Source organism: Aethalodelphis obliquidens, unplaced genomic scaffold (assembly GCF_003676395.1).
Source record: "Aethalodelphis obliquidens isolate GAN/ISIS:26980383/991018 unplaced genomic scaffold, ASM367639v1 scaffold2, whole genome shotgun sequence".
Classification (NCBI taxonomy): Eukaryota; Metazoa; Chordata; class Mammalia; order Artiodactyla; family Delphinidae; genus Aethalodelphis; species Aethalodelphis obliquidens.
This window is the reverse complement of record NW_020837946.1, coordinates 53950949-53965574: the sequence shown is the minus strand read 5'-3', so window position 1 is coordinate 53965574 and position 14626 is coordinate 53950949. Positions and strand designations below refer to the sequence as shown.

Genomic DNA, 14626 nt, shown 5'->3' with positions numbered 1-14626 from the left:
GTAATCCCTGAACCTAAATTCATTCTCAAACAGGACTCTACGGATTTCAGAATGATCCCTACCACTCTAACTTCTTTTACTGTTTCTACTATAGAAATCTGTCAATCTATCTCAATATTCCTATGACAGTGTTGAATTTTTCCATTTTGAATCTTATAAATTTGGAGCACAGATGTCACCAACATGAAGTTACTGCATACAAGGCTTGAAATCTTTAGAAACCAAAGTATTCTCTAAAACAATGTTCCTCAAACTTTAATATGCATAAAAATGACCTGAGAATCTTGCTAAGACGTAGATTCTGATTCAGTAGGGCTGGGGTGAAATCTGAGATTCTTCATTTTCAACAAGCTCCTAGGTGATGCTGACACTGCTAGTCTTCTATAGCAAGGCTCTAAAAGACACACCACATAAAATCAAGCAGTTGACTTATGGCAACTTATTCTTTAAGATGTGTAGTTCTAAAGCATTTGTGAAAAATATTTTCCTCCTACCTTATACTAACTCTTCACTTAAAGAGAATCAGGTGGGAAGGGGAGGGGTTGCCAAGTGTGGACACACAATGGAGAAATGTTCCTCTTTTCTACCAATCTGAAACTTTGCAGGTCGGCTCAAAGAGGCTAAGTCTTAGAGGTTTACATGACCATGTCTGCATACTAAACTGGAGGAGTCGTTCCTGAAGCTATGCCAGGTTTATCAGCGTCAGCTCCGATGGAATGGTCATAGGAGACAGATGATGATGCCTGGGATGACTTTCTATACCAAGTCTTTGTAAGATTTTCAGAAGATACCATTATGAATATAGATACAATTAGATGCATTTATATGCAAGTTTGTAGATACATATGGATGTGTATGCATATGTACATTTATGTGTGTTTACTCCAGAACAGAAGAAAGGAAGAGGACACAATTTTTTTAAACCAACATCACAGAGAAGACTACCAACACATAATTATAACTGGGTTTGCATTTCCTTCAATGGTTTCCATCCTTGGTCCCACCTGTTATTTAATCATATTGTTATAGCTATTGCTTGACATCTTGTCTTTATCATCTCACCTATTTATTGCCTTAGACAATATTTCCTGTTTGTGGCTGTCATGGAATTCAATTTCAGTGAATTTCACCAGCTAAGTTGCATGAACCTAAAAAATGTTTAATATGACCATTGGGTTAAATTATCTATGCAGTATACAGTTAGTTACTTAGTGCCAGGCAAAACAAATTCTTTATTATTTCATACCTTCTAAACTTTTTCCCATTAAAATTAATGACATGGTAAGAAAGTATAGGAGAAACGAATTCAACAGCTAGTTCTTTTTTCATGGTGAAAGACTATACCACAGTGAGAAACGATTACATTTGACTTTGGAAAACTGTCTTCATTTAATTTGATTACTGTCCTGTTATAAACAGATCACTATTCTGCAATGGGATGTTAAATAGGAGTATATTCCCTATCAAATATTAAATACCATGAAAATTTTCTCTCTCGAATTGGAGCAACTGCATTCCTTAAGAGCATTTATGAATCAATATTCATACAAGAATAAATATCCCCTATCTGCAGAAGGTGTATAAGAAAATCAGATTAAAGTTATTACCTTTACAAGAATTTAATGTTAAATTACATTTTAAAGAATTCTCAGCGGAGCTAAGAATCAGGCAGGTAAATTCTACATTGTTTCCACGTACTTAGTAGACATAATATACATTTCATTATTTGCATGTATAAACCATTAGCAGTAAAAAAGAAATGAACACACAAAACATTTGTCCCTGCAGTAATCATACATGCTGTATAACCTTGAAAAATGAACTAGAAAAATCCATTTTTAAGAAGCCACACTCAGTACTTTATATGGAAGATACAAATACAATAGCCAATGGATTAAAAAAAAAACTGCTGCTTCCCAAGCATGATTTATGATATTGTTATTACATTTAAATAAAAGTAACCTCTAAGTTCTATTTAGAAATAACTCTCTGAATTGCTACCTAGGAGGAATTTAAATGGATTTATATTTGGAGCTGATATATTTGTATACAGATCTGAAGAGTATTTTCCCCTTGTTTATCAGTAATCTGGGAATCCTGTTTGGAAACACCGGTTTTTAATCATACATTTAAAAAACTGGAGAGTTGTGCTGAGTATTTTATCTTGTGGTATGCACATAAATATATGTCTGTATTATACCACTGTTAAAATAAGAAATGTCTATTTTAACTCTTGGTCATCAGTTCCTCATGGCACTGGTACCATTAACAAGAGGTGTTTTCCTAACCTGATTAATCATACATCACCTGGGAATTTTATATATTACCTAATTCATATGGATAAGAACTCATACTAAGAAATAGGTGTACACACACACACACACACACACACACACACAAACACATACAAAGCACCAAGATCCAAAACTCTTGAAAAGGTTTTTATTAATTCACAATGACATTAATGACATGTGACACACTGTGCTGCATAACTGCTACCAACAATTTCTCACATTTAAAGAAACCGTATAGATTTTCCTAATTCTGAGGTTCTTTGTGAGATGGTGCCATCCCTTAACTTACTGAATTTTTACCTATGATGGGATAGAGTCAGAGCACAGAAGAATGGGATTCAACTGTCAAGAAAACCAGCCTCATAACCTTAGACTGTGGTCATGACTCCCACATGTACATTCTGTTAAGCCTGAGTCATTCTTCATGGTTCATGATCCATTTTTAATTGTAATAGTAAATCAATATTTGTGCAGTTATATAATATGCTGCCATAGATTTGAACTAAAACTATGACTGCTTTGCTTGCATATCCATTTATAAGTCCTGGATGGAGTTGTAACAGGGCTTCACTGTTTATATGATTAAATTTATAACGCATTTGATAAAATGTAAGTTTAATACTTGGCCTTTGTGGTACGTCAGTTAGTTTTCTTTTAAGTGGTAATGTATAACACCAATTACGTTTTAGACAAATGATATATATGACCAAAAATTACCTTCAAGAACATGGAAATGAAGAAAGTACTTATAGTTACCATCTAGAAAATACAAAATGATTAGTTTCATTGAAGTTTCCTGTTAGATGTAGGTACCAAAGTAGTCATTTGTTTTCCATCTTTTAATTAATTAATAGACCAATATATGACTTTATGAAACCGATTACTTTTGAAAGTATAATATAATGGCTGACATATTTTAGCTCTGATTTCTATCAAGAAACCTTAGAAATATACTAGCAGCATGAGTCCATCCTTGCTGATAGGAAAAGCACTTATCCACGGGAGATACATTCATTCTTGTAGTGCAGCACAGTACCAACTGATAAATCATCCACTCTGGGATTTGATGTCAGAGGCTAAAAGGACTCCTTTTGTTCTAATATTAATATGTTATTGTTGGGGAAAGCTCAGCTTTACAACATTGTAATTACAATGTCTTTCTAATTTTTCTCTTTCAGTGATAATGACAATGGCAGCAAACGATAAAGTTTATGTTCCACATCAAATATTCCCTTGCTCTGTTGAGCACTGTCTCCTTCTAATAATTTACCTCTCTCAAAACCCCCCAAAATAATGCAGGAAGCTGCAAGAAAAATAAAGTGTGAGATGTTGCAACTAGATTACAAGTATCCATGATGTCTGTAATCAATTGTTGGAAAGAGACAAATTCAGGTTGCCCACCTTTTGCCTTGGCCTCAAAAGATGCCTGATTCACCATGATTCTTTTATTGCTAACTCCCTGCCTTTCTCCTGGATACCATTGGTGCAGGCCTTCTGCTTTTGGTGAACTTGCTATATTTATTTATTAGTTCTAAGAGTTTTTGGAAGATTCTTTGAGATTTTATAGATAGAAAATCATGCTTTCTGTAAACAAAAGCATTTTATTTCTTCTTTTCCAATCTACAGAACTTTTGTTTCCTTTTCTTGTCTTATTCACTAGGTAGGACTTCCAGTACAATGTGGACTGAGAGTGATGAGAGAGGACATTCTTACCTTCTTCCCAGTCTTGGGGTGAAAGTGTCCAGTCTCTCACCATTAAGTATGATGTTAGTTATAGTTTTTTTGTAGATGCTCTTTATCAAGTTGAGGAAATTTCTTCTGTTACTAGTTTTCTGTAAGTTTTTAAAAAATTATCATGAACACATACTGAATTTTCTCAAATGTCATTCCTGAAGCAATTGATATAATCATACGATTTTTCTTCTCTTGCCTGTAGATATGGTGGATTGATTGATTTTTGAATATTGGACCAGCCTGCATACCTGGAAAAAATTCCACTTGTATGTGTAAGTTTATTTATTCACTGTTGGATTGGATTTGTTAGTACTGTGTTGAGAATTTTTGTGTCTACATTCATGAGTGATATTGGCCTATAGTTGTATTTTAATATCTTTATCTGGTTTTAGTACACTGTGGTATACTTAGGGGACAATGTTCATGTAGAAGATGAATAGTTGCTGATTGACTGAAATATACCAAGATGATCCCCTAAATCAAGAAGAGAACTGAGGCGTTGCAGCACAACCTGGGAGTGCTTATTGGCAGCACTGGTTGCTGTCTATTAGTGAATGTCTCTGGGAATTTTTTTTCCAGAGAAAGACGTGTATGGATTTTTCTAAAACATTTTGCATTGGTTTCCTCAGGCTGCTGTAACAAAGAACAGTCGGTCTTCAGTAGCTGCTGATGCAGAACCTGTGGATAAAGGAGGGTCCCACTGCACCATGCTATTTTATGTAAGGGATTTGAGCACTGGTGGATTTTGGTATCTGTGGGGGGAGGAGGTATCCTGGAACCAATCCCCCAGGGATACTGAAGGAGGACTATACCACAAACTGGATGGCTTAAAACAACAGAAATTTCTTCTTTCTCAGTTCTAAAGGCTAGAAGTCCGAAATGAAGGCATCAGTAGGACCAGGCTCTCTCTGAAGTCTCTAGGGAAGAATGCTTCATTGCTCCTCTCACTTCTGGTGGTGGCCACCTCTGGTGTTGTACGGCTTGCAGCAGCTGCATTACACCAACCTGCTTCTGTCATCACTTGGCCTTTTCCCATGTGTCTCTTCTGTGTCTCCAGGTCTGTCATGGCCTTCTTACAAGAACACCAGTTGTGGATTTAGGGCTCACCCTGACACTTCAACCAGTACAGTCCTCTAATTGAATAACAAAAAAAGTCATACAGACACATTTTATTGTGGCCTCTAACTTCCTCTCAGGGAGCTCCCCGCATACGTTTCCTAGATGTGTAGGAAATTCATACTGCGAGGGAGGATAACAAAGCTGACTCAGTTGCCTCATCCCGATGTTTGGCTCTTTTTCCCCCTCTGGTCCTATATTTCCCAACACTTAGTGGAACACAGCAGACAAATCTTTCAGGTTCCCACATACCCCATTTCCTCACAAGAATCTATCGGGGATTTTTGGTGGGGGAAATGTTCTTATTTAATCTGATAACCTAGACGAGGATGTGAGGAGAAATTCTATTACTCCCTTAAAAAGAATAGAAACGAATAAATGGGCGTTTAGGAGGCATCTTCTAGAGCTGCGTTAACTTGAATCAAAGGTAGGCCTTTGAGGGTCGGCATGGCAATGGCTGCTAGAAAAGACACTTTGGAGCAGATGGGCATTTAGCCTTTCTGATCCTGCCAGGTACCTGGTTTCCTACTTTGCATTTCCAGCTGCCCTGCTTGCCAACAGCCTGTTTGTATGGAGGTTTGCATAATACTTATTACAAAGAAAGGCGGCTTTCTGGCATCATTAAAATAACAAGGGTTACAGATTACTTGCCATGGATAAGCTTCCTTTGTATTTCATCTTGTGAATTTTTATCTTCAGAAGATTTTATTATATGATTTTTAATACTAATATAAGATAAAATGTCATTTTGTAGTTATTGGATCAATAAAGTTCTTGCAAAAGAACAGTTGCTGAATGACAAAGGGAAAAGTTTATTTCATTAGCCAGCTCTGGAGCTGTTATTTCACAAGTATTGTTATTAAGTGAGTTCTAAATGGGAAAAGAGACATAGCAGGGAGCCATCAGAATACAGATGGGAAACTTCAAATTATGTACCTATTATTGTTTTGGTTTAAAGAAAAGTCATCAATTTTTCCAGCAATGCCTATAGTTAAAATATGTTTTAATTTCACTAGGTTTTTATTACGTTAACTGGAAATATATGCACACAAACGTTCTTGTCTATACAATTCTTTCTGTCCCCTTGTCCTCTAAGGAGGATAGGGTGTTAATTCTATGGTATAAAAAAGAGGATCCAAAGAAGTGGATTTGCCAAGTCCTGGCTTAAACAAATGAAATTTCTGTTGAACAGAAGGAAGAGCTATCTGGCCAAGCAGACTCCAGAATCAAAGACTTGTTCATCTGGAGGAGTGTCATGCATCCAACTTTCACCCCCAATTTTGGGTGGTTCATGATGTTATATAAACTCTCACCCACATAAGGAATAATGGTGTGGGGATTCTTGAGGAAAAGCCAAATTAGCAGCTTTGTGTTTCCATTTTGAGGCTGAATTCATGCACAGCTGATAACATTCAAATCTCATCTCATGTGAAGACAGAGGAGAAAATGAATTGTTGTTGCTTTGAGCAGGACACTGTTTCATTTCGTGAATACAAATTTTTTGGCTGTTTGATGCAGCTCAAGATTCTGCTTATTATAAATGGAAAACAGTCTGTCGTGCTTTGGCATTTGCATTGACATGCACAATATCAGAGTGTACTAGGAGGAGATATTTTATTTTGTCTCAGCTAACTTACTTCATGGACACGCTTAAAATACTGTACCTACAACAGGAATGTCAAAAGCTTCAGATGGCAATTTCTAGTAAGGCACGGTCATGAATAAAAATAAACAGAGTGGAACAAGATGCAATATTTTTTCCTTCCTTCATTTGGAATTCAAATAATCTAATTTTTTGGATTTGGCTGTTTTTAGATTTACACTTATGAATGAAAAGCCGGTTTTAAATAAGATCAGTTCGCACCCAGATGACTGAGCTCCAGCTACAATAAAATATTGATAATTTGTGCAATGTTCTAAAGAAGTACATAAATTCTGGTTTTGGCAGTTGGGACTTAGTCACTGAGAGGGGAGACACCCACTTCTCCACTCCACTGCCAGAGCCAGCCTATGTCTTTAAGTTTAAAGTTTCAACTGGGGTGCAGCCCAGAGGCTCTGGAGGATTCTCACTTAAGTGTGGTAGGTTAGGTGAGGTTAGAACCTGATTCTGACTGGTTAATGTCCATAACAAGAAAGAATAATCAGGCGACAAATAACATCTTTCTCTTTTGACATCCCCCCACCCATCTCTCCAAAAAAGAAAAAAAAGAAGAGACAAATCAAGCTATGCTTATCTTTGCTTACCTCTGACAACAATTCAAGAAATATTGAGTGTGTGACTATGTCTTAAGTGCTGGGAGTATGATGACGAACGGGGCTGTCACAGATTCTGCTGATAAGGATCTCTCGCTCTAGCCAGGAGACAGATGCTCACATGTGCGATTCCAATGCAACTATTAAGGGACGTGACATGATCAGCTCAGGTGCTGACAGGGCACATAGCAGGAACATCTACACTGGACTTGATGGGTCAGAAGGCTTCCTGGGAAGGTTGTGTCTCCAAAGGACCTGGAAGGATAAGCAGGAGTTAAGCCGCATGAAGTTGGGTAGAAGAGAGTAAGGGAGTTCTGGGAAGGAGGGCTGGAGAGAAGTAAGATCATGACAGGGTAAAACCTGAAGTTAAGTATCGCTTTATGGGGGGATTGGAAGGGATGGAACAGAGGCTGGGAATGGAAGCATAGGTAATTAAGGACCTTGTGTGCTACTTGAAGAAATTTAAGGGTGAAGTGGTTAGGAGGTTCTTGCAATAATTTACTTTAAGCCTGTGTCTTAACTATAAGTGATGATTAGCATTATTGAATGAAACAGCTAAATTTTCCTGCTTCTTTTTCCAAATACCTTAGATATTATAGAATATGCAAAGATTCAAATGTAAGGATTCCTATGGTAAGTTTCTCCTGGAATTGAATGTAAAAAAACTTTACCATCAAATGTTTATACATCCTTTTATCAGAAAATAAAAACTGGAAAAAATAATTTTGCCTTATAGGAAGCTCAAAACACATTTTGTGTTGCATTCCTTCAAGGTATCGAGTATATATTCTTTAAAATTTCTTTTGGTCATTTTCATTTTCTTGTTGAAAAGTGTTTTGATATTGCTAACTGTCCAGAATTTACTCTAGAAGTAAACAGGTATAAATCATGTATATATCTCAAAATAGAAACATCATGTCCATTTCCTAAGTTTTTCATTTTTAACCAATACTTTTGGTTCATACTTTCATAGGGGGAATTTTTGATCAAGACAAAAATGTTAACAGAAAGGATAATCACACTGAAATTAAAGTATAACCAAAAGAATAAGTGAATAGCTAATTATTCTTCACTGCTGTGGGGATTACTAGATAGTCAATAGCCCAGAAGAATATGTAGGTAGGTAAGTGGGTAGGTAGGTAAATGTATGGGTGGATGGATGGATAGATGATAGATAGATAAACAGACAGACAGATACACAGCTATCTGAACTATAACATGAATATCAGCATAATGTTTTATCCCAACATTTGAGCTCTAGGTGTATATGTATACAAATATATGATATATATAAGGTATATACATAAGCTATATATATCAGATATATGTATAAACCTTAAGCTTGATATAGAAATCAAATATATCAGGGACTTTATATGCCTTCTTTGGTCATCACCATGGATATATGTATATCCCATCCTGCTCCCCAAAGGATTAACATGTACTGGCATGCAACAGGTAAAGCAAACCAGTAATTCCCAGGCCCTAACAACCCCAAACCAAAAATTCAGCCAAGCTGGAGTTACTCAGTTTTCCTGGGTCTCTCTGATGTACACATGCTATTAAACTTCTGTTTGATTTTCTCCTGTTAAAAGAAACTCAACCAAGCTGACAAAAAGGGATGGGAGATCCCACTAAATTAACAAGAAAGAGATAGAGTGAGACAAGAATTTGTTACCTGGTCCTGCTGGCCCTCTTTGGACATAAGTAGGTTTTACTCTTTAGCTTCAAATGGGAATAGCAATTTGGCAAGATATGCACAATACTTGAAACTGGACGAAAAGGACAGGAGAATTAAGAGACTATGAATTCCCTAGGATGCTGTATATATAAGCTTTTAATAGGTTTCTGTCAAAATTTTTAAGAAAATTAAGAGATTAAATTTTTTCATTAAATTGAATACACAGCACAAGAAAATATATGCCAACTTTTTACTTAGCCACACATTTCACATCTTTGGTTAATATCCAGTAACTTTTTAATACCAACTTGAATATATTAAATTTAAATATTTTTATTATTTGTAGACAGGCTTTACAGCAACATAATTAATGCCTCCCCTTCATCAAAAATCTATAATGAATATTCTTTCAACTAAAGATTTTACCCTAACATGACAAGACTACATTTAAAATCTAAAAACAAATGCCTCTCTTATACATGTTTATTTTTTAAAGGCACTAAAATGATGATCCTCTTTTCTGAATAATATATTTCAGAAAGGCACAGAACATTCTTCAATATTACAGTGGTAATTATAAGAAAAGGATAGAATTTATCTTGTCATCCTATTATATACTTTTTCTCTCCCAAGATCTTACTAAATGTATCCCCCTGAGTTTAATTTCAAGTCTTTGAAAAAGATATAGTCTTAAGAAATTAGAAAGGAATTTAAGCTCCAATTCAGAAAACATCATTTTCCTATATGGAAATAGTTGGAAATCACATACTAACACCATCCTTTAAGTTAATATTCAAAAGAAACAATATCTGAAAGAAAACAGTGGGCAGAAGGCAGTGTGATGACAAATTACAGTAAGCAATACAATTACCCTTAGTCTTCATAGAGTACTTTCCATTTTCCAGATCTTTACAAGACATGAAATGAAAACCTTCAGTTGCCCAAGAGGTAGATGATGAACCCATTTGCCAAATGGGAAACTGAGGCACTACTATGCCTTCCCACAGGCTGTAAAAATGGTCAGCAACAGAATCAAGATTAGAAGCAGGAGAAGCCGGTTGCAGCTGTATACACGTGGCTGCCCAAAACATGTCAACGGAAGGACAGGAATACTGTTGGTCCACCTCTGCGGCTATGCTCTATCTTGCTCTGTGACACACACAGCTGATGGAGGTTTCAAACTCCATTTAAGGCTAACAGCACATCTATTCTCCAATGTCAAACCCATGAGATGAACAGGAGGAATGATTATTTGCAGTGCCATCCTCAGACTCAGGAATGTAGGCTATGTTGAAACTACATAGAATGTATTTCAATAAATGAGATCAAGACATGAAAAGCAAAATTAAAGGACATCTTATGCAATAATGAAAATTACAATTTTAGTTCAACATTTCTACTCTTATTCTACAAAGAGATGTTTATGCGTACAATTAAAAATAGATTATCAAACAGTTGGATTTGAAATAAAACACATCTGCATGCTGATGTGAGACTTGATCTGAATGCTCTTAAATTAGGAGGGAATAAACAGAGTATAATTTGACTGTGTTTTATACTGAACACATCTCTTTTGAGAATACAAAATGTATCCTTATTCGCTGCTAATGATTTACTGAGCTCTTCAAATACATTAAAGCACTAAAGAAAATTGGATTATTTCACCGAGCAGTGGTATTCCAAAAAAGCAATACGGCCAGAATGGAAGTACACTGGGTGGGGGATACTTGGTTGGGGATGGTTGGTGGGAGATGCAGGAAAATAAACAGCAGTATTGTTGTCCTTTAGGCTCATAAGAATGACGCCCATCGGTGCCAACCGCGCAGTTACTGTGTGAGTAGCCAGTACATTAGGGACACGCTAACATAGATGACACTCAGCAGGATCCAGTTTATTCTGGTGATGGGCGGCCTGCGGTTACCTGTCACGTGGAGGATGATATTGGAAGAGAGAACGCCACTAGAGTTTTGGGCCCGAGCCACATAGAGGCCCGCATCTGCCTCGCATACCTTCGGAATGAACACCGAATGTCTTGTCTCCTTGTGTAAAACCTGCAAGTGCCCATCTGCAGACAATTTCTGGCCCTTCTTGTACCTGAAGCAGAGAGTCAGTTTTTAGAGTCAGGATCACTGTTTATTCACATCATTTCCAAGTTCTAATAAGCACTGCAATTCGGCCCATGACTACTGCAATATTCTCTAGCATTAGCAGGAACTCTGCAGCAACCACAAATCCCAGTGGGGCTGTGTATCCTTCAAGCAGAGGTTGTCAACTGGTAGCCATAGACGTGCTTGATGGGCTCAGACTGTGTTTTTTAAAAACTGAATTTTTGGACATTTACCAATTAGAATATTGCATACGAAAATTCAGATATCCAACTCCTCTTAAAAAAACTGGGCCATCTGGTCACACTGGGCCACCATCTGCTCATGGCAACAATTACCCCAAATGGGAAATGGCACCTTCTATTTGACCTGTGTCATTCTTTCAGCCACTATGAAACAGCAGCTCAGACTCATCCCGCAAGATCCGCAGGAGAATGCCAATGCGCCGCTTTAGAGGAAGGTACTTACATAGCACTTCCTGGAGAGATGAGTTCATTTAATTTTTGTGAATTAATTTCATTAGAAGAAAATAATTTCTAATTATAAAAGCCATTTATTCAATTGGATTACTACCGTTAATGACAGGTTTCTAAGAGTTTCCTACGAATATGAGCACTTAGCTACATCATTATACAAAGCAAATGATTTGTTTATTTTGTATACTCTAGGTTCCTGTTTATCTATTTATCCCCATGTTCTTCCACACAAGAAGTGGTGACAAACCTGAAGCATTTTCTATTCCCGTTGCCTAGGTGATAATTTTGCATTTTTCTGAGTGTCCTAAGAATGATTCCCTGATAGTTTGCCAGTTGTTGACTGAGCAAAATTGTTGTAAATTCGAGGGCAAGATATTTTTTCACAATACTGCAGCAGTTCTTCCACAGTAAATACTAATCAAGTCATTTTTTGTGTGGACCAAAACAAGAAACACTTCAGACAACATTTTTCTTTGGAGTGAACTAATATTTAATAATGAATTAAATGATAATATTAAATAATAAATTTACTGATATTTAAATTCCTAAATACAAAATTCCTGATCTGTAAAAAACATGCAATTGTAAAAACAACAAAATAAGATAAAAAGCATAAATGGCTGCACTGTAACCCAAGTGCAATTTCTTTTAATAATCTGAGAAACGAACATTTTCTCATAAACTCTTTAGAGAGCTGATCCACACTTCAAGTACCATTAACAGGCACACACAATAATTGAAAGAGTTAATTTAATGTTTACTGAAATAGTATGATAAATAAATGCTATTTTACTTAGTTTATAAGTATAAACTCATGCTCACATATTTGTAACTTTGTCCTCAAATAAATATACTTAAGGTTGAAAACTTGAAAAATTTCTAAACGTTTAAAAGTAACCCACATATTAAGAAAGATAGAACTGCTTTTATGATAACAGTGATATAAAACCTGTGTTCTGCCGTTTACTTTCATTAAAACAAATTGGCGATGTGTCTAGAGTAAAACCACATTGTTCACAGCTCAGTTATTACATCACCTTTCAAAAACGGCTTTATTACCTGTCACTAGAAGCAACTGTGAAAGAAATATTTTTATTCCATCTTTCACACTGAAGAAATGTAAAAGAAGAAATCTTAGTGAGATAAATATTACAAAAGTGGCATGTGTGACTCTGTTGGAAGAGGGAAAAGATGGAATTGGTAAATTCCATTGGTAAATGAGAGAAAAGAGAAAAACCCAAATGCTTATGTTTTTTAATTGGATGTTAAACCAAGTAAATGTCATGCTTATGCAGGAATAAACAATAGGAAAGAAGTTCAAGCACAACCTTCAGAAATGCGGAATGTTAAACTGAAACCAAAAAATAGCACAACTAAGTTGCAGTGCTTTTGGAGTTGGTTAAATCATTATTTTATATGGTTACCTTTTCTTTAAGGGTATCAGCCATGCGGCTACAAAAATGAGAGTTGGGGGTTCGATGTGAGATTGAATCATGCAGCGTTGCAGTGACCTAGAATATTAATCAGCTACCCCTAAACCTTTAAGTTAGTGCACACAGAATGATTTGCTCAGTGATTCAATTTGTTTCTGTTTATGGCTTGTCATTATAGGCTACCCACCATGTCAGTGTAGGCTCTGGAAATCCTGTTACTTCAACTTCCAAAGTCACTGGAGAACCTTCCATGACAGTTACATTAGACAAGAGCCTGGAGAAATTAGGGGCCTGGCCAGCTAGGCTGACCACGCTGTTCTTTGCTGAGGTAACTTTAATCTCTTCTCTGGGAACCATTTGCCTCTGACAGGCCTGGCTGGGGCCTGGCTGAAACCCGAGGCCCGAGCATGCATCCTGGGGAGCATGCAGCCTATGTCGGGTTTTAGTGACGTTATTATCAGCATGCGTTTTCTCCGGTGTTTCTAGCAAACTTCCCTGAGCCTGGGGGTGCTGTTGCAAAGCTCGCGCATGCACTTCACCGCACATGCTCTCTGGAGGTTTAACACTGATTCTGTGGAAGTCAGTACTCTCTTCCGGAAATCTTCGGGATGTTAATGGGGGCTTAGCTTGGAACTGGGGGGAAGGCTTCTCAAAATGACTCGAAAATGTTTCTCTCTTATCATCGCAAGCATCAGCAAAAGCAGCAGGTGGCGGAAGGCCAGATTCCGGGGCCTCCCCTGGACCGCTGGTCCCTGTCTGCATCCCGTGGCTGCTTAGGTGCCGGTGGAGGGACGGGAGGGCACGCGCCTCCAGCTCCATGTCAGACGGAGCGAGGAGGGAATTGGGGCTTCCTGGGAGCGGAGGCAGGGAGACGTCATCGGGCGAGACACAGTCATATTCTTCTCCTGAAAGCACATCCACGGGCAGGAGCAGGCCTTGGACAGCACCCTCTGGGCCGGGGACCAGCTGCTTCACTTCCCGTGGAAGCTGACCCCCTCCTGCTCTATTGACCGCCAAGTCGTCCGCTGGCTTGGCCTGCTCCTTCAAAATGGAAAAGTCAAAGCTTCCAGTTAGTGGTCGAGTTTTCTTTTTCCAGATCTCAAAGTCAACCTCAGAGAGACAACTTGAGAAGACCTGCAGTGAGTGACAGCTGGGGCCCTGGCTCTGGCCTTACAGAACTTGAAACTGTTTGTCTGCTGAAGCTCAGCACAGCCCTGTCCCATGACTAAGGAAACGGTGTAAACCGACCTCCAGCCTCTGAGTGAGAGGTGACAGACCTTGCGACACAGAAGAGAGAAAGCCCTGGTTCTCGTCTCTCATGATGCGGTCTCGACTGGATCCGTGTCTTTCCAATCATGATCTGAGGAGTCTTCCTCTGCCAGCAAGTTCTGGTTTGGTTTATTTACCTGTCTACACTTCACAGCATTCGTGGTTCCCAAATATCAGATGTTCCCTTTTAGGTGATCCTCAGACCCTCCTAGAATAACCCTCCGTTTTTCTCAGGAAAGCCATTCTTTGTTTTTTTTTTTTAAAT

At 37.7% G+C, this 14626-nt stretch overlaps 1 protein-coding gene across 1 annotated transcript in view; it reads right to left on the bottom strand.

The window, feature by feature from the left end:
- Positions 1 to 2435: 2435 nt before the first annotated feature.
- CCDC141 (coiled-coil domain containing 141) overlaps positions 2436 to 14626 on the bottom strand; it is a 212240-nt gene continuing 200049 nt past the window's right edge. The window contains exons 22-24 of the mRNA XM_027126979.1: positions 13280 to 14133; positions 7389 to 11172; positions 2436 to 5161 (exon numbers count right to left, since the gene is read on the bottom strand). Coding sequence (XP_026982780.1) covers positions 10905 to 11172; positions 13280 to 14133 — 1122 coding nt within the window. The 3' untranslated portion in view covers positions 2436 to 5161; positions 7389 to 10904. The remainder of the gene's footprint in view (positions 5162 to 7388; positions 11173 to 13279; positions 14134 to 14626) is intronic.